General features: G+C 34.5%; 2 protein-coding genes across 2 annotated transcripts in view; one reads left to right on the forward strand and one right to left on the reverse strand.

Moving 5' to 3' along the window:
• LOC119069177 overlaps positions 1 to 15,899 on the forward strand; it is a 329,111-nt gene extending 313,212 nt beyond the window's left edge. Inside the window, exons 17-20 of the mRNA XM_037173104.1 lie at positions 9,451 to 9,609; positions 9,675 to 9,791; positions 9,867 to 9,964; positions 10,027 to 15,899. Coding sequence (XP_037028999.1) covers positions 9,451 to 9,609; positions 9,675 to 9,791; positions 9,867 to 9,964; positions 10,027 to 10,605 — 953 coding nt within the window. The 3' untranslated portion in view covers positions 10,606 to 15,899. The remainder of the gene's footprint in view (positions 1 to 9,450; positions 9,610 to 9,674; positions 9,792 to 9,866; positions 9,965 to 10,026) is intronic.
• Positions 15,900 to 17,283: 1,384 nt separating this feature from the next.
• LOC119069220 (modifier of mdg4) overlaps positions 17,284 to 20,032 on the reverse strand; it is a 67,511-nt gene continuing 64,762 nt past the window's right edge. The window contains exons 4-6 of the mRNA XM_037173207.1: positions 17,615 to 17,802; positions 17,443 to 17,553; positions 17,284 to 17,385 (exon numbers count right to left, since the gene is read on the reverse strand). Coding sequence (XP_037029102.1) covers positions 17,317 to 17,385; positions 17,443 to 17,553; positions 17,615 to 17,802 — 368 coding nt within the window. The 3' untranslated portion in view covers positions 17,284 to 17,316. The remainder of the gene's footprint in view (positions 17,386 to 17,442; positions 17,554 to 17,614; positions 17,803 to 20,032) is intronic.

Here is a 20,032-nt window from a genome sequence, read left to right on the forward strand (position 1 = left end):
CTCATTTTATTCTTTCTTCCATTTATACCAGTCCACACTTACTCCTAATGCCGGAGAATGCGGTATAATTTGCACACCATTATTAACAGGTAGAATTGAAACAGTAATATGCATTTCGCAAACAATTTTTTTCTTACAATGTGAATTCGATGAGTCGGTTCACGATAATCCGAACAATGTTTTCACAGATCAGTGACGCAAAATAAGACTTTTATTGTCAAACAAATTTTATGCTGATGCACACAATTACATACGATTTGCGAACTTGGTGTGAAAATAACATATCTAGAGCCTTAAAAGCATTTTCCTGTCTAGAACGATACTCTCGCATTTATTCCTCTAGTGCAATAGTTATTTGTTAGCCAAGGGGAGAAAACAGGACATTTCATCAATAGCTAAATGTGGAAAATCCTATTTCTCGGAGAAATTTTCTCCCCGAGGTGAACACAGCGTTTTTCATGCTAGCTTTTTGCGAACATCCGCATTTTTGTCCACTTTGAATTAAAATAACTAGTGGGTTTTGGTATTCCAGGGCAGTAGCTAGAGGCAAACTTCAGGGTGGGTAATATGCCCTTATGAAAAAAATAGACTTACAATACGTATATGTGACTGAAATTGCTATGAGGGCCAATTGTAACGACTTTTTTGATGTACAATTCGTATCTTTTCACATAATACCATAATTTCACACCTACCCTCTGTTAATCTTAAGAAAATTCCTGGGGAAAAACGTTTTTCACAGAGTTCTACTAGCTATATTGTTTGAAGCAAAAATTTCTTTCACGAATTATTTAGTCTGAAGTAAGATTTCATAGATATTCTTCCGAAGAAAATCCGAGCTTCAGAAGAGGAAGAATTTGGTGCGAGAAAAGTTATCAACAACGTTAGTTGACGTTGAAATGACGAGTTTAAATTTTTAAGTAAGTCCTCTATACCTTTCTATATCGTTTTTTCAGAAACTGCGCCCCTGACCAAACGGTTATAGTTGTATGGCACAAGACAAAAGTTGTAAATGTTTGAAGTGACTAGTCTGAAGTGACTAGTAAGTTCAGGCCGGTAAAATCAAAAACTCAACCGTTAACTTTATTGATTCGAAAAATGAAATTTTGTTGTTTTCTCCCTTCTCTCTTAGAACGAACTCAACAGAAAGTTACTATTTCCTATCCACTGTAATTTTCACGTTTAGAAAATTATGATAGCAAGCGCTATCGAGACAAAGATAACACTTTCAAGAAATTTAAAGTGTTGGCTGCTTCTGCTACCGGCAGTCAGCGTTTATGACCATAATCATATTCTACCGTTAATGAAAATTTCTCGGCAAGTAATTCGTTTACATTAGCTAATTGAAAACGTCGTATTAAGAGTGATATCGCCAAAACTTGAACCAATTTGAAAACAATGGTTCGGCGATCCAGGCAAGCTATAGCTCGTTCGAATCGTCTTTCAATTCTAAGAAATAGGGATCTTTTAGTTTTTCTGTTAATTTCCCATTTTCGGAGTGAACACGTGAAAAGTCATAGCATGTCAAGGGGTGGTGAAAACAGTTTTTTTGTGATAGCTCAAGATAGAAATGTTTCTAAAAGTTGAAAATTTGTAGGAATATAGGCCTTTTGCAGACCTTCATAAAGAGTATAATCATCGGTATGGGCCGCCACCGGTTCTAGACTTATGACTCAAAATATGGTCAATGTTTGGACAGTCCTACTGGCTTGCAACATAATTTATCCGCGAAACTGACTATAGGGTGTTGTAGCTGGAGTTACCCTCTTTCATTCCACATATAAAAAACCCCAGATAAATTCTGTTGCAAGCGCAGCGTTCGTTTACAGTCAATAAATGGCCACTCAAGATGTAATTTGTGCTTCACAGGAGGTCACACAATATGGAAATGTGTGTAAAATCACGTTTTTTATATGTAAATGGACGGTGCACATCTCTGCTTTACAATAAACCTATATTTGTAGCAAGCAAATGAGTTTCTGTTCATTTTGTGAAGTCAAAGATATGAGGTTTTCCACCTACTACGAAGTAGGAGGAAAGCAAACTTTTTAAGACCAGTGATCGCTCGGTTCAGGAAAATTTCAAGCTGAGCATGTAATTTTGATTTAGTTTATTTCATTCCCATCGCTCCAGCCTGTTTGAAGACCAAAAACAAGTTGAAAACACTGAAAAATATGGGTCTCCTGGAGCGACATTTTACTTCAACTAACTTTATGGCTTGCAACAGAATTTATCTGGGGTTTTTTAATATGTGGAATGAAAGAGGGTAAGTCCAGCTACAACACCCTATAGTCAATTCCGCGGATAAATTCTGTTGCAAGCCAGTAGGACTGTCCAAACATTCACCATATTTTGAGTCATAGGTCTAGAACGGGTGGCGGCCCATACCGATGATTATACTCTTTATGTAGGTCTGCCCAAGGCCTATATTCCTACAAATTTTCAACTTTTAGAAACATTTCTATCTTGAGCTATCACAAAAAAAATGCTTTCACCACCCCTTGACATGCTATGACTTTTCACGTGTTCACTCCGAAAATGGGAAATTAACAGAAAAACTAAAAGATCCCTATTTCTTAGAATTGAAAGACGATTCAAACGAGCTATAGCTTGCCTGGATCGCCGAACCATAGTATTTATTTTCACCAAAATTGGTTCAAGTTTTGGCGATATCACTCTTAATTACTCGCTCAGAAGTAGCCCTAAATCTTAGAATGAATTTAAAATTTGTGGGAATGAAATAGCGCCGCAGGCGGGCGAAATTTTTCACTTTCAATCTTTTTTTACTCATAAATAAGTAGATATAAATATTTATTGATTCCACTTTTCTCATGGTGGGCAATCAAGATTCCAGGGTTCGCTCTATGTCGATAGAACTATAACCCAAATATTTGAAAAAAAAAAAGTCTCACATCACATCATAATGGTCACTTTCCGTTCAATTCAATTCCAGCTCCAACATGTTGCTTTAACAAAACACAATTTTTTTTTATCCCATTTATAATACCATCACTTCCAGTCAGAGGAATGTATCTGGCAAAGCACATAAAAAGTTTTCATTGAGAAGTGTGCATCCACCAAGAAGAAAATCAACTTTCCATTTTCACGACTTCCTGTTTAGCAATTCATTTCTTAGCGCTATCCTTTTGCATCGATTAAAGTAATTTGCACAAAATCGCCTGGTTGCATTTATAATAGAAATTTCATTGCGACATTTCGAGAGAGTTGTTTTGTTTCATTGATCTGCGAGAATTTGTTGTTTTTTGTCGTTTTTCTTTTACAAAAAAAGTTCCTCAGTGCCATCTTGCTGTTCAAGTCGATTTGTTTGGTGAATACATTAAATTTTCCACCAGAAGTTTGCTTTGCACTCGTACACTTTAAAAAACACAAATCAGTAAATTCCTTTTGAGGTTATAGTCGAACAAGCTTTTTGTTACAACGCAATATTATCGCTGTATATAGGTAAATATGAGATGAGTAGGACATTTATTGTCATTGCAAATTATTTTACATGCGACAGGGATGAAAGTAAGAACTTTTCAACAAAAAAAGGCTAGTTTTCGGCATCTCGAACGTAAAGTTATACTGGACAGTTGGCTTGAATCATTTTCGCTCTCTTCGTCCTACACAACAAGCTATATGTATATTGCTTATACTTCAACAAGACGTAAAGTAAAAAACTATTAAATTTCAAATTGAATCGCAGGAAAACTTTTCTTTCAAAACGATTGAAATAGAACGATAAGCAATTTTAATTTGAAACAAAATCTTTGTTTGCTGAATGCTTTTCTGTCGTGAACATTTATTTTCCCCGAATTATTTATGTGAAATTGTCGTTCCGTTTTTTTTTTTCTTCTTTTTAATAGTTTTTCTCTTACTTCATAAAAGGCAAATCTTTTTTAGGTTTGTCATTGCGATATAGAAAATAATCTCGGGCAAAATAAAAAAAAACTAAAATCCAAAATCCATTTGTTTATCTGCTTTTGCGATTTATATATTTTATATATACGCAAAGGATAATGCGAAAGGATAACAATCAAAATAACTTCACATTTTCCATGCACCTAATGGATATGTATTATTGGTCGTTGGTCTTTTGTGTGTCGGTCGAAGGGATTTGCAAAAGAATGGAATGAAGCAGAGAGAAAAAAAAATCCGATCGGTATGGATATAACGAAAACAAATGATGAGTAGTCAAAAAATATATAAATTTCTTTTGGAATTGTAGAAAATCTTTTTTCAATGATGGTGATAAATATTGAACTTTGATTTTGTTGAATAGAGCCGGGAAGAACGAGAACGAGGAAGTTTTTTTTTTCTTCGCTCTGCCGCTGTGTTATGGAGAACTCTATCGGTATTATAAGCTGTATTATTGGGGTAAAGAATGTTTTATCAGCGTCGGCAAATTATTTTGGCTTGAATGAACATAATTTATGCGAAAATAAGCACAAAAAAAGGGTTGAACATAGAGGAATTATTGAGGTTATGTTTGTGCTTTTTTTGGCTTGAATTTATGGGTTTTAAAAGTTTTTTTTTTCTTGCTTCAGTTTTGCTCCAACTGAAATCTTGAATTATTGAGGTTTTACAGAAAAATCATAAATAATTTTTATTTTTATTTTTGCGGGCATGTTTTTGAATATATTTTCGGGATAAAAAAGTAATTTTCTACATTGGTTTTATCGCCGACTGATTTATATCACCTTTTTTTCTCTTCTTCGTACTCTTAAGTATAACAATGTGAAATTAAAACTTGCTCTATCAGCTCCATCACCTTCATATATTCCAATTCATTGCTTGTATCAACAAACAACAACATCGATTCTGTTTCCCTGCTCTCTTTTTCTTTTCTTTTTTCTTTTTAATTTCCCAACCAAAGTTCCGCACACACCACTTGTATGATGTACTATCTACTAATTCAAGAGGGTAGAGCAAAAAAAAAGACAAATTATTATTGCAATCGAAAAGTGTTAAATATACAAAATTCACACCATTAATAATTTATTATGCCAACAATTATAGGGTGGGTTATTTCGGTGCTCATTGCTTTGTTAAAATATCACCCGAAAATGTATTGCGATAGCTCTGGTCGAAATGATTTCCTTTTTTGGTGATTTTATTCCCCAAAAACCCGCACCCTTGTTTTAATACACAAACCAACCGAGACAAAATTGGCGTGGTATTTAAATGGGAAAAGGGGCTGAAAGGTAGCAGTTTAGCAACTTTTCTTTATTTATATCAAGTAAGGACTCATACCCGCCTTTTTTAGTAAGACACACTTATGTATATAAAACAACCCTAAAACGCTATTAAATCAGCCAACAGGGGTCCGCGAACCAAAATAAATCACATTTTATTGCATAGACAGAACCCATGAACTAATAGACATATATCTTACGAAAGAGGTTATATTAACTACAGTTTGGTTGGGGTTTTTCACATTTTTCTACTTCTTCTCCTCGCAAACACATTTATCGACTGTATGATGTGTTATCGAGAGGAAAAGTAACGCCAGGATCGTATTTTTTTCCCACTACCTCTTACATAAATGTATTAAGATTTTGAGAAAGTTGTGTTCCGGGCACAGGCAAAAACATATGCGTCATTAGAAAAGATTTATTAACATTTGTGGTGAATTATCTGGGAAAATTTAATAGGAGATTTTTTTCCGCTTTTTTATCTTATTCCACGAGACGTTGGCTAATATACGCATTTTGGATGGGACGTAGGTAGGAGTGCGTTAAATGTGATATCTCATCTTCTTTTTCCGGCTTGTTTTTTTGTGTAAGGAAATTTTAATATCGGCAAATGTGCTTCTAATATAAATTCTGATATTAAGAGATATTACAAAAGTCTGATAAAGTTGCTCGAGTGCTTTTCCCCAGGAAATCTTTTGTTAGACGTTCAATAAATTAAGCAAAAAAAAAACTGTGCGCTAACTTCAATGAAGCAATAATTTAAAGTTAAACTGACAGTGATGCCCATATTTTCCTAGAAAAAATAATTCGATAAAATTCTCCCATGCACTCTTGGTGCTTTTATGAAGCTCAACGTAGCACATTTTCGTAACTCGTTGTGGAATGAACATTTTCGGGCATGAAGATAAAACATTTGTGAATCACTTACAGACAATTGTGAAAACTTACTTCATTACGTTGCCTACGGAGACCAATGTTCTCATTACGAGTAAGATGCCAATTCCCGACAAATTTTGGATTGTAAAATATAAATTATCTCAAAGATTTGAGAATTGGTTCAGCTTTGAAATTCTACTTCATTTCTTTACTGTCACACCTGCCGCGCCTATTTTTCTTCTTATCTATATCAACATTTTTGTAATCGTTATTACAGTTCCTATAATAGTCAAACGTAAAAACAAACAGAAAATTGTCTGGAATGAAATTTAAATTTAATAGATTCCTTGTAAGACACTTCTTGCACCGTTCAATATCGTGTTGTCCTACCCAACTTTTTCCTGCTTGCAGCTAGTTTGTATCTTAAGCTACCTTCACCAGTCGCTCGTTGGCATGAGAAACTAGAAGGAAAGAAGAAAGTGAAGCTTGTTGATTGTAGTTTGAGCCAAAGTGTCACCAGCCCCAAATTACTAAAAATTATTTTTCTGTCGAATTTAAGAGTCAATTTGCCAAAATTTCGACCAAGTTGTATGAACCAGGAAAACAAGCCATCGGCGATTTTTGGAGGGTACACAGTAATTGCATCAGGGGACCCTCCTGAGTCATTTGCAACTAAAAAAAATCCTCGAAGTAATTATGTTTTCACGCCAGAAATCATGAAAAATTGTACTGAGCGAGGGTGACCAAAATAGTTTTTGTTGCATATCACCAACAATGTGAAACGCATTTATCTGAAATTATGGTCATTGGTAGAGGTGTTGACGCCGCATATGCTGGCCTTTAAAACATTTCGAAATTTTTCGTGTATGTGGTGCAGTAGCTATTTTAGGGGAAAAAAATTGCAACTTTTAGAGAGTGTTTAAAAAAAATTACAATGATAGACTTTAAAGATATAGGTGTCGATGGGTAGGTAGTGACCTCGACTTAAAATTGTCTCACACGTCAGAAAAATTAAAATAGACGCGAAAAAAAATGGAATTCTAGAGAATTTTTGTGTTAGTGCACTTCAATCAAAATTGAAGCTCAACGAAAACCGTGCCGCGGTAGGATCATGGTGTCATAGATAGTAAAGGTCACTACCTATCCAACGACACCCATATCTTCCAAGTCTATCATTGTAATTTTTTTTAAACACTCTCCAAAAGTTGGAATTTTTTTCCCCTAAAATAGCTACTGCACCACATACACGAAAAATTTCGAAATGTTTTAAAGGCCAGCATATGCGGCGTCAACACCTCTACCAATGACCATAATTTCAGATAAATGCGTTACGTATTGTCGGTGATATGCAACAAAAACTATTTTGGTCACCCTCGCGCAGTGCATTTTTTCATGATTTCTGGCGTGAAAACATAATTACTTCGAAGATTTTTTTTAGTTGCAAATGACTCAGGAAGGTCCCCTGATTCAATTACTATATACCCTCCAAAAATCGCCGATGGCTTGTTTTTAAGTTGTTCGAAGTTTTGGCAAATTGACTCTTAAGTACAAAACTTTAAAAAATTTAGTTATCGGGATAGCTCAAATAGTGACAAAAGATATAAAACTTTAGATGCTGAGATGGAAAAACTGTATCTTTTTTGACAAAGTGTTGTATTGCTTTGACTTGACCAAAATTGTTGAAATCAGCATTGTTTTGTCCTGTTGTTCGTCCGCATTATGATTGTAAACGGTAAAACGTTTCGTCACGAATCGTAAACGGTAACACGTTTCGTTCGCCCTTCGTTGAATAAGAAATTTTTTCAACAATTTTGGTCAAGTCAAAGCAATACAACACTTTGTCAATGTTGAATTACTGACCAAGCAATACAACAATTTTATTAATTAATGTATCTTTTTGTTTCACGACAGACAATTCTTTAGTATAGAGATTGGTTTTGAGGAAACATTTTCCCATATTTTCTGGAGTTTTCCCAAAAACATTTTTATGGAAAAATTTAGGAAAATCTGGTTCCTTGTCAGGATAAGGAAATATTTTCGAGAAAACATTTTCCCATATTTTCTTCAATTTTACATTTTTACCTTAATTTCAAAAAAAAACTTTTGGGAAAATATGGGAAAATGTTTTCCCTGAAATAGTTCATGCTTTTATATGAAATGAGTGCCTTTCCTCCTAGAACTTGCATGAAGCATATTAAATGAAGTGGCTTATGATGTCTGAGAAAGCTTCAAACATTTTTAACTCCAATAAACCGCTCTCGAGGTACATTTATTTCGAAACAAAATTCTTTTGGCGACAATTATTTATTTTTAATCTGAATGGATACGAAATGCACTAAATCTTATTTCGCTTTTATGTTACCGATACCGAAAATGTGCTGTTCCCAAAGGAGTTTTATTTCATGGGGATATGCGTTGTCGCGCTTTCAAAGGCGATTATTTTGCAACACATACACATAGAACACAACACAACCATTCCACTTTGAAGAACCGAAATAGAGACTCGGTGCTAAGTAATAATTCAGCAGACTTGCATTGCTTCTCTGATATTCAAAAGTTTAGTCAAAGACATTTTCCTTTTATTCAATTCGGGGGTTTTGGTGGTGTGCCGGTGTATGTATATGTACGCTGTATGAATATGTGTGTATATGTATAACGTGGATATGGATTGTGGCGATGTGAAGTTTCTTTGAATTTATTGCATTTTGTAAAATGGCTGAAAAGTATTTGTTACATTATTTTGTTGTGAATGAAATGAAATGCATGTGCCACTCTTCCAAAAAGTCTATTTGAACAGAATATGCTACACAAAATTTCATTGTAAGCTTCTCTGTTACATTCAAAAGACATATATGCAGATTGTTTGGCAATGCACAAAATTTCCATGTGACTAAGAGATTATTTATATAGTTTCGGTATGAATGGAGCTTTGAGAGCGAGCAATGCCACAATAGAAATTTTAAAAATATTGTCTAAATTCAATTGTTACACAGCGTATGGTTTTGAAAAGCTGCACCGAGTCGAAAGGAAGGACGGTATATTAGTTCGGGTTGCCATAGAAGCTGTACAAATTCGTGCAACAGCAAACCCGGTCATTATTATTAATGTCACTCTCATGATGGTTGGTTGGTTTCCGTGTATTGTCTTAATATATATGTGCAAACAACGACACAATATTAAAGTTGAACTAAATTCTAGCTACAGTCGATTAGGTGGGTTAATTGGTTAGGTTATATTTGGAAGTTATTTTGAATTGGTATGAAGAGGTTGCATTAATGACTTAGTTAGGCTCACTTATAGAACATAGCTTGACTAATACCATCCAATTGAAATGTTTCCTCGATGCTGACCAATATTTTCGATTTTCATTTTAAATCAGATGGTGGTGTCGGTCTGTCAATATTACCGCTGGCAGCCCTACTGACAGGAACTTTACTGACACTCGGCATCGGTGTACTGCTGGTTGTTGTACTTGCTATTCGACGAAAACGTGATCCTACACAGCGAAGTGCATGCGACGATAAAGACAAACATTTGGGTGAGTGACGACAGTGAAAATGAAAATGAAAATTTGGTAAATGAATTCCTTTCTCATTGGAATAGGAATGGATATGACTGTGACAGCACCTTTGGATATGGGAACCGGTCAACAGCGATTCGTTGTTGCATACACATTGAAAGGAGTTGAAAAGCAACCGGATATATTGAGTGCTCAAAAAAGTGAGTTCCCACCATAAGTGTGACCTACGAATGTCTTTTCAATTCATCAATTTTTAATTTTTCATTTCATAACAGATTGTGAAACTGATTCCCAAGGACTGGGTTCGTCACCGGCTGTTCATCGTCCAGATGCATTATTTCTGTCAAAATCAAATTACACAGCACCGAACTATGTAAGTTTTCACCACAGCTCATTATATCGAGACGAATATCTAAATCTTCCGTCAAATTCTAGGGCTCACCGGTGTACGCATCCCAAGATTACAACGACCACAAACTAACTCCATCCAGTCATGCATCCTCACTACGTCGCAATAATGATGGAAAAAATGCGTCAATGAACAAAAGTCTTACCTTGTCCTCCACTTCGCAGGCCTCTAACATATACGATTCCATCGGACCGAAACTACTCGCCAACACTACCGATCACCATCAGCTCATACCAACCATGCAAACATCGAATGCACAAAACACGAACACGTTACCGTCATTGCCAACACATCGTCCCGAATACTTGAATTTCGATCGAAACACACTGGACTATAGACTCAAAAATTCGGCCGCCGTTGATCTCCAGGCGAATGTCGAACTGCGATCGAAAAACAACGGCAGCGTATGCAATCCATCGGATGAGTATAATCGATTGTCCGGATCGGATTATGTGACCAATAACATTGATTTTAGTCTAAGTAATTCCAATCAAATGATTCAAATGCAACGGGTCAACAATTCATCGACTATGAACAATAAGAATAGACAAAGTAGGAATCACATTATCACCGATACGTTGCCCGGTCCGGAGAGTTGTGTTTAATGTAGCTAATTATTATACATAAATGTTCTTATGGTTAATGTGTGTGCACTAAACAAAAGCAAAAATAAATTAATTTATTTAGGTCGAGAAAGAAAAACAGAAAAATGAAAAACAGAAAAAAATAAATAATAAACTTAGTGTGGATGATGGAGAATATAATATTTATTCATCACACTTTTACATGTATATCAAACATACATTTATATAACCCCCTCAGATACTGCGGACTCATTCATTTGTGAAACAAACAAACAAAAATCTTTAAGCAACATTTTATACGAACTGTTTACTAATGGTAGGAAATGCAAGAAAAATTTTTTTTATTTCAATTTCATTTCCTTACACTTCATTTGTAAGACAATTCATCAATTAGAGCGACATCTTACGTACATATATCTACATTAAGTTATAAAATAATTGTCACAGCGCGAACAGACTCTCTCTCTCTATCTCTCTCTCTACATATATATTCATTGGACGTTAGATGAAACATTACCGGATTAGGAGTGATGTCGCAAAATCCGTGAACCAATTTTAATGCAATTCGGCGACATTTCGTGCGTCAATCTGAGCTAGTGACAACTCATTCGCTTTGTATTTTTACGGTCCAAAGTAAAGCGAGAGTAGCTTCAATTCAATTAAATTTTTGCAGGTTTTGTACCGAAGAACTGGTGACACGAACCCCGACAAATTTTTTTTTTAAATCACCTTCAAAGAATCGAATTGATGTTTACTTGGTTAAGTAGATGGGTCGTTTCACATTGTACGTAAAACAGGTTCACGTGTTTGCGATTTGACTCTTTGAATAAAAATTTTCAACGGATCGGTACAGAAAAATTTGTAACAAATAGCCAAGGTCTTCATGTAGAGAAATAACGTCTGTCACTGACACTCATTTGTAAATAAATTCAATTCGCCCTCGGAAAATTAGTAATGAGCGAATACCTAGTCCTAGTTCTAATTGCTTCATCTCATAGCATTTGTTATTTGCACGAAATTTCAATTTTATTCTTTTGAATGGTTAATTTCGCCAAATTTAGTTTGACCTACAGACTGTTCCGAGAGCCTTAATTCATGCTCAAAAATCATATTTATGTAACTGCGAGTAGTTACATGGGAAAATCAAATGAAACTGCAACATTTTGTGTTTTCACTACCCTTAAAGCGAAAATAATTACTCTCCCAGTGTAGCTAATTTACTGAGGCTTTTCTCCAGAGAATTCCTCTTCTTTGTCACGCAAAATAAATTTTACAGCCAGTTCTACCTAGTGGGATCTATTTAGACGAGATAATTGTCTAAGGTACATGTGAAAAGAAGCATCTAATATCCGTGTTTGTTTGCAAATGCAGTTGTGGAATGTTCTGTCGTAAATAGAAACAAAATAATTTTAAGAGACAAAAGCTCTTTCCACATAGGGTACGGACCCCAGTATTCGGCATAGTTTAGAATATCGGCCACAACAATGGGTTTCATTGGGTTTCATTGTTCTAAACAATAGATGGCCGATATTCTAAACTATGCCGAATACTGGGGTCCGTACCCTACACAAAAAAACTCTTTTTACCATTTGATTGAACGCATATCCAACACAATGTGCAGTACATCCACATGCGTTGTCAATATTAACAATGTGCAATGCAGTCACCTTAGCGTTGATAACGAAGAAAATTCAAGTGAGACCAATTGTGTTGGAAACGTTTTCGAATGAAGATCGAAAAAGTAGCGAGTGTATGTACCCGGAACGACTCCATGTTCTCGATTTAAAAATGTTTTTTTTTTGTTTGACAATAGAAGATTTTTGGCCAAAGCAAGGCAAGGCACCAAAAGTGAGCTTTGGAGGAAGTCTTTCAAAATTAAATGCAATGGTTTGCAGCGTAAGACATTGCAAATGCTACATAAGAAACTCCTAACACAAAAGATTAGTACAACGTAGGTGTCATCGCTACAAATGTTTCTTTATTGTATGACCGAAATTCCGGCGAAATTAAATTCGAAAGCTTCTGACAATGATAATCCAGATGATACGGTAGCAGTTGTTGTAACGAAAGCAAATTCTATGAAGAATTTTAACCATGACTAAAATTTTAATTAGATTTGGAATGTGTTATTGTGAGAGAAAGATTGTTCTACACTAATGATCGTGACCTTCCATTTTTATACGTTTAATTTGGGATTAATTTTATTGTGGGATATTTCGACCGATAAAATAGTTCAACACTAGCGGTAATAGTAGATTGTTGCTTCAATGAAGTATATAGCAGACGCGCACGTACACGAGTGTCGGTACAAGTTTCTTATATATACTTCATTGCAGCTATTTTATCACATTTGAAGAAAATGATCTGACAGTTGAGGTCCGAGCTCAATTTACGTACCATAACTATAACTAATCGATTTAGTTCTTGTGTAGGATCAGTGCAGAACCATATATGAAGGAGAGGTATGCTAAAAGAACATGTGCTGGTAATACTGATTTTAAGCTAGTTCCATGTCAAAATTGTATGTTACTATGTAGCGCAGCGCTACACAATCATCTCCTACAATTTTGACATGCAACTAGCTTAAAATCAGTGTTAGCAACACTGATTTTGTCCCATGAATATTAAACTTTGTCGTATATATCACTCATTCATATATGGCAGTACACTTATCGATTATTATCAAATTTCTGAGCCACGGACCACAATCTATTTTATAGTTAAATAATAGTCGACCATACCATGATAGCGCTAATTTTAAGTCGAGTCCACCATCATAATTTTACCATGGTGTAGAACATCATCTTTTGCTCAAAAACTGGCATTCCTAATCTTTTGAAATTGAATGCACAATTGATAGTAGTAGTAAAGAGGGTTAGATTGATAAAAATTGAATCCATTTGATTGGCGACATTGAAAATTAACGAATTAAATAAATGTCCTGGACGTTGGTTCAAGTCGCTAATTTTCAGTTGCGGACGATATTTTTTGTGGATTTGAATCTTGGAAGTAAATTAAATGAAAAAAAGAGAAAAACTGACGACGTTAGCGACTTTCATTTAAACGTGTAAATTAACTAGTATTTTAATCGCTAGTCGTATTCGCGCCGTAAAACAAATTTAAAACATAAGAAAATAAAAGAACAAAAAAAACTGGCTTAATATTAACGGAGGGGAATAAGGAGATTATATACTTTTCGTTTGGTGAAAATCAATTTGTAATCAAAAATGGAATCGAAAGAAGGAATTTATTGTTATAGAAATTGTATTTTAAGTAATGTCACCAAGAAATTTATTTTCTCTTATTGGGACACCATTTTACTATTTATATGGTTCGATGAACTGTGGTTGTCACAATAACAACAACATTGGTTTATGTGTCACAAAGAAATCACTTCAAAGAAAAATACCTTCACAAGAAGCAACAAATTTCGCTGTGGTACACAATTTTTAACAGTCTACTGAAAAAAAAACAAATTTGATCGAGTGATCGAAACTTTTAAACAAAAGTGTACATAACAGGGAACGTCTAACACATTTTTTTCAGATAAATAGTGGGATGAATATATGCTGTTCGGGGTGTCACATTGTCCCGAGCACACACAAACATGACACACCCATCTATCTCCAGCTCGGCTATAATATGCCATGTTGTGTGAATGAAGCGAATTATGTTTGGCATCAGCTATGACAAAAATAAATTCGCATTTCCATTAAGCTTCTTATATTCGTTCATTGTTGCTTAATGGGATTTTTTATTTGTAATTTTCAGCTGAGACGAAAAAAATAAAATAAAACAAGTGTGGAAGCACAATACAGATGTTTGGCACAGATTTCTGTACGATAGTTTGTCGAAGGCTGTTCTTCCATTGAATTCACATTTCAGGAAAACTGTAATAAGATTAGGACCTATTTTATAGATATCTGTTTCGAAGTTCCTGAAAATTCTAGTAAGTTTTCGAAGTTTTGGATTTCACAGACCACAAATTCTCAAGTTTCTGCAAATTCTGCAAAAAAAATTAAATTTTAGAATGTTGAAGAATTTGTAGTTTATAGAATTTTCTAGATCCATAAAACTCTGTAATTTCGTCCAATTTCTTTTTTTCTTTCAAAAATTGTAGAATTTGTCAACTAATCGTAGAAGCGCCTAGAGATTGTAGAAAAATCTAGAAAATTTCAGAAAACGTTTTCTAGGAATATGCCCTGGTATAAACTGTTGTAGGTACTTTGTACTTTGAAGGTACTTCTTCTAGCGTAAAGTCAACCATCTGGAAGTATTATAAAATGTTATACTGAGCCTTCTCTTTAGTTCGGAACATGTGTCTTTGAAGCTTAATTTTCTTTTCATTTTTCTAATGCACATCAGTCTCTGATAACGTGACAATTTGAAATCTATGCCACAGTACTACACTAAAATGGAAAACAATACGTTCGTTAATACTGGATCTGGGCCCAGCCCATGCTCTGAGTTTGACACACCCAGCAGAGAATCTAAACTGGTGCAAAAATAAGGGTTAAATAATCCAACTGAAATTTTCTTCGGCAACTCCGGCGTGCCTGACCAGTCAATATTTCGAATTTCTAATATCTGTTTAAACTGCAAGGATTTTGTTTAAGACCCTAATGCAACAAATTCTAGTGACCACTGACCATCACCTTATTTGACAACCGCAAAGCCACTTAATGGAATGAAGCCAAAATCTTTGAAAACAGATTGGTTTAGAGATTTTAACTTCTTACCATTATGCTGCACTGTCGATTCAATTTTATTTTTTGTGTTAGATGATGATTTATTAGCCCTAAAAGTATTACAATGTATCATGTACAGAAAATGTATTTGTAATTCAAGCAAGAACTTCCGATTTAAGAAAATAAATAAATAAAATAAAATAAAGAGACAAAAAAATTGTTTTGTAAACTAAACGATAAATGTAAATAATGCGTAGAGCTAAAGGACAAAAAGCAACCAAAAAAAATATATTTCAACTATATAATAAACTAAAACAATTGTGTATATCAAACTAAATTAATTAGCTTTTTTTGTAAATAAAAGGTAAAAGAAAACTTGGTATAAAAAAGTAAAAAGAATTACATTTAAGAATGTACAATTTGCGTAAACAAAAAAATACAAACGAAACAAAAAGGAAGAAAAAAAAAACAAACCAAAAATTATTATTAAAAAACCCAAAAAAAAACCAATTGTATGTAATGAGAAACAAAAACCTAATGTTAAAATGCTTTCAGCTCTGTGTGATAAAAAACGACGAAAATTACTGAAATGCATTGACAAGAAAATAAACTGGAAAATTAAAAATTTAAGTGGAATTTCTGTTTCAATTAAAATGTAGCTTCCCCCCACAATGCAACATACGGAAACGTTATAATCGCATCATAATCTGTTCAACCATTTGATAATTTACTCGAGATATTAGTGCTTTCGGCAACGTTTATGCTTATCGTAATGTGTACCCTAGAGAAAATGGTTTGCAAAGCTAGTCTGTTAAATAAAATCAATTGTCATGGAGGCAATATAATTCGAAACATAGGGTAACAAAAGTGTGAAATGTCTAATTACATCCGTGTCCATTGCTTTTTTTCAGTGATTTTGCATTAAATTGTTAACTTAACTTAAATGTAAAGCAACGTAAAGAGAGTCACTCGTATGTGTAAAGGAATCAAAAAAAGGGAGACGCTACTGTTATATATGATGGAATGTATGTGGAACGAATAAAACGACGAAAACAAACCACATCAACAAAGAGAGAAAATTTATCTTGACTTAAGTTAAGGATGGTTTACACTCAACAAAAAGTACTAGCCGTGTGAAAGTGAACTGTCAAGTAAACAAAGCAAAAATTGAAAAAATTCAATTTTGACTCTCACACGGAGTACTTTTTTGGTAAGTGGAAATCAAGCCTGAGCTGTCGTTTTAGTTGCCGACAGTAATAACGTGTGGTGTTTAGCGTCATATCCAACAGAAACGAGTAGGATATTGGGCTCTTTGAGACAAGAGGACCCGTCTGTCAAAATTGAAATCAAACTGTGATTCCGCAAAAGATCATGGTCACGTCACGGCTTCAAGGTTTTATTAGTGGAAATGGATTTTGAGTGGAGATGACTGGTGATCTGTAATAATAGGTAAGCCAATTTAAATTGATGCAAGAATTAATTTCCCTAAACTTCGAACCCATTGATCGAATCGATCAAATTTAAAATAAGAAAATAATATCCAATTTCTATCTGAGAGCACAGTTGAAACAACGCAATGCCTCACTCGGGGAATAGGGTTGACTGATTAAATGATTCATTGATTGATTTGACTTGATATAAGTGATAGCGGTAAGTAAAATGTGGCATTGAAAAAACGTGTTGCCATAATTGTACATACATACCTAGCAGCATGACTTGTAAATTATTGTGTGGATTACCACTGTTCCCAGCCAAACCTCTCACTCTTTTGGATAATACTCACCTCCTCTGTATCAGTGCTCCACTCGTTGTGGAAAAGAATATAAATTGACGTCAAAACTAAGCCAAATCTGTTTCAATAATTATCGTTTATTGTTCAAATGGGAAAAAAATTCAAATGAAAATTTCGTACAAAATTATAAGAGGAAAACATTGCGAAAACAATCAATGAAAATAATGGCTGTGTCTCGTGGTAAAAAAAGACCCGTCACACAGCACATTATGTTTATTATATTCCGTAAAGTTTTCTGCCGCATTGCATCCACTAAGGCAGCAAATACTCTTCCACATTATGGACAATATCGAAACATGTTGCGCATATCCAGTTGCCACCCTGTTTAACACATGAAGTCATAGCAAGCAACAAAGCATCTAAATTATGAAAACTTACCGGACACAGTGGACAGTAGGTTATAATTTTGGTCATAGTTTTCTTGTAGGCAGGGTCTCCACTCTTCTTGATACATTCAACGCAAAATCCCTTGACACGAGTTCTCTTCAACTGAAAGTAGTCGAACAATTCATAAGTCGACTCAATGATTAAAGCATATTGTGCTAAATACCATAACCAATGCATGACCATTGTCCAATGATTTAATCACGTTCTCTGGATTAATGAACAGTTGTTTATCATCGTTTTCTGCTTTCGGCTGGACAAAAATGGTTTGTTCCAATTTGCGTGGGGTCGATTTGATCGTTTGATGCAAAGGCTTTTTGTTTGGTAACACAATTCGTCGCATACTTCTACGAGCTGAAACAGTAAATTTTCAGATTTGTTTAATGGCATTGAAATATTCGATTAAATCAGAGTAATCATTCAATCGGAAAACTACAAAATTCTACTTCAGCAACAGTATGGTGTATGCTAATTCACGTTTCGAATTTGATTGTGGTATTCGGTGGAAGAGACTGGGGTCCTGAGGGCACCCGCGAGTCACCGACCTGTGAGCTCTAAATACATTTTGTACTAGAGTGCTACTCTTAACAGTCGCTATAAGCGTTGAAACGTATGCCAATGAATGGATCAAAGAAATAATTATTTTGATTTTCAGAAAGTTTTTATTAAAATTAAATCGTTACAAAGAATTTCACTTTTGATTACAGATGAACGTCGTCTGTCCACACTTTAGCACTGAATGCCTTAAGCTTTCTCGGTGCATGCGTGTGTTCCGCTTTAATTGTAATCAATTGTTTGCCCACAGTTTTCAGACACGATTTGCATCGATATTTCTTGAAATCAGCACACCGCCAATGTATGGTGTTTTCGCGACCATTCATGATTGTCTTTGAATAAGCATAACCGTTGCAGATCAGCAGCCCTTTTCTTGTATATGAATACTGTGAATCGGCATTGTTGGTGAGATTCGTAGCGGCTGGTGTCACGTTTGTCGTATCTTTTTGTGTAACATCTGGAATGAGAGTTTTTGATTAGATTGGTACATTAACGGTGAAAGGGTGGTGACACAAACACACAGGGAGATCGGTAATGTAGTGGAGATATAGGAAATCGAATGGTTTGAAAATTTTGTCGATTTTCACTGCTTCCAATGTCAAGTGAATTATTTCTCTTCAAAAAGATTTTTCTCATTTACAAACCTGCTTTACCAGCCACTGCAATTAAAAGCTGTTGATGTATTCGAAACAATAAGTCAGCAAAACAGAGTGTACAGAATTTTATATTCGTCTTATGGAGAACACAGTTATAGATCGAAATTGGCATCAGATGTAGCCGGATTTGCAGATGTTGCAGATTTATGTTGCACTTATTGGTTTGACGGGTTAAAAAAAAGGCTTTAATCATGGGCGCGCGTTAGCATAGCGCCCGTGACGCAAGTCCTATTACTAGAAAAAATTAAAAAAAAATTTTTTTGTCGTAGACTGCAGAACCATATATACAGCAAATATTGAAGTTCTACAATTCAAAGACAAATGACTCCAAATTACCATTAAAAAAAACTAGGCGTCCGTACGAGTTCAACGAGCTATCACACGTTCTTGCAGCTTAAAATTTGGCCACGCAAAAAATCTTCCAAGAAGCCCCATTTCCATACATTTTGGTCAATTTCAGTACTTTAAACGAAATGAAAAAATCCTACGTTACTTTGTTAGTCCGTCCGTCCGTCCGTGTTTCCTATCTTCTAAAGTCTTCTTTAGATTTTGTTGAAATTTTGGGAGTAGATTCTAGTCGTCATTCTAAGACATTCCAGAACAAAAAAATTGGGGGGAACCGGCCTCGTTTCGGAGCTAGGGCTCCTCGAAGTTAGCCCCATATAAGAACACCTTTAAGTGTATGTGTGGATGGGTATGGTAGAACAAATTTGTTCGCTTTTGGTATTTGGTAAGCTCTGCTCGCCTCAATTTTTTTCCCTAAATTTAGTATTTTTAAAATTTTTAAAAATTTTTAAAATTTTTAAAATTTTTAAATTTTTTTAAATTTTTTACATTTTTACATTTTTTAAAATTTTTCAAATTTTTCAAATCTTTTTAAATTTTTTAAAACTTTTTAAATTTTTAAAAAATTTTTAAATTTTTCAAAATTTTTTAAATTTTTCAAAAAATTTCAAATTTTTCAAATTTTTCAAAATTTTTTAAATTTTTTACATTTTTTCAATCTACTAATTCTTCCAAAAGAACTGATATCAGTCAAAAACACTCAAAAGAGTAAAAGTGACGCAAGTCCCTGTACATACTTCCAAAACAACTGATATCGCTGGAGGTGACGCATTCTGCGCTTGTACGCAAAAACTGTAACAGCAAAAATTTTACCAAAGAAATTCTAGAAACAAAATTTTACCAAAAAAATTTTGCATCACAAGTGGCAGATGTTGAGGAAAGTACTTTTAAGACATTTTTTAAAATAGGCAAGAATATGTCCTAATACGTCCGAACCATCTGCCACTTTGTGACGCAAAATTTTTTTGGTAAAATTTTGTTTCTAGAATTTCTTTGGTCAAATTTTTGCTGTTACAGTTTTTGCGTAC

This window comes from Bradysia coprophila (genome assembly GCF_014529535.1).
Source record: "Bradysia coprophila strain Holo2 chromosome X unlocalized genomic scaffold, BU_Bcop_v1 contig_26, whole genome shotgun sequence".
Lineage (NCBI taxonomy): Eukaryota > Metazoa > Arthropoda > Insecta > Diptera > Sciaridae > Bradysia > Bradysia coprophila.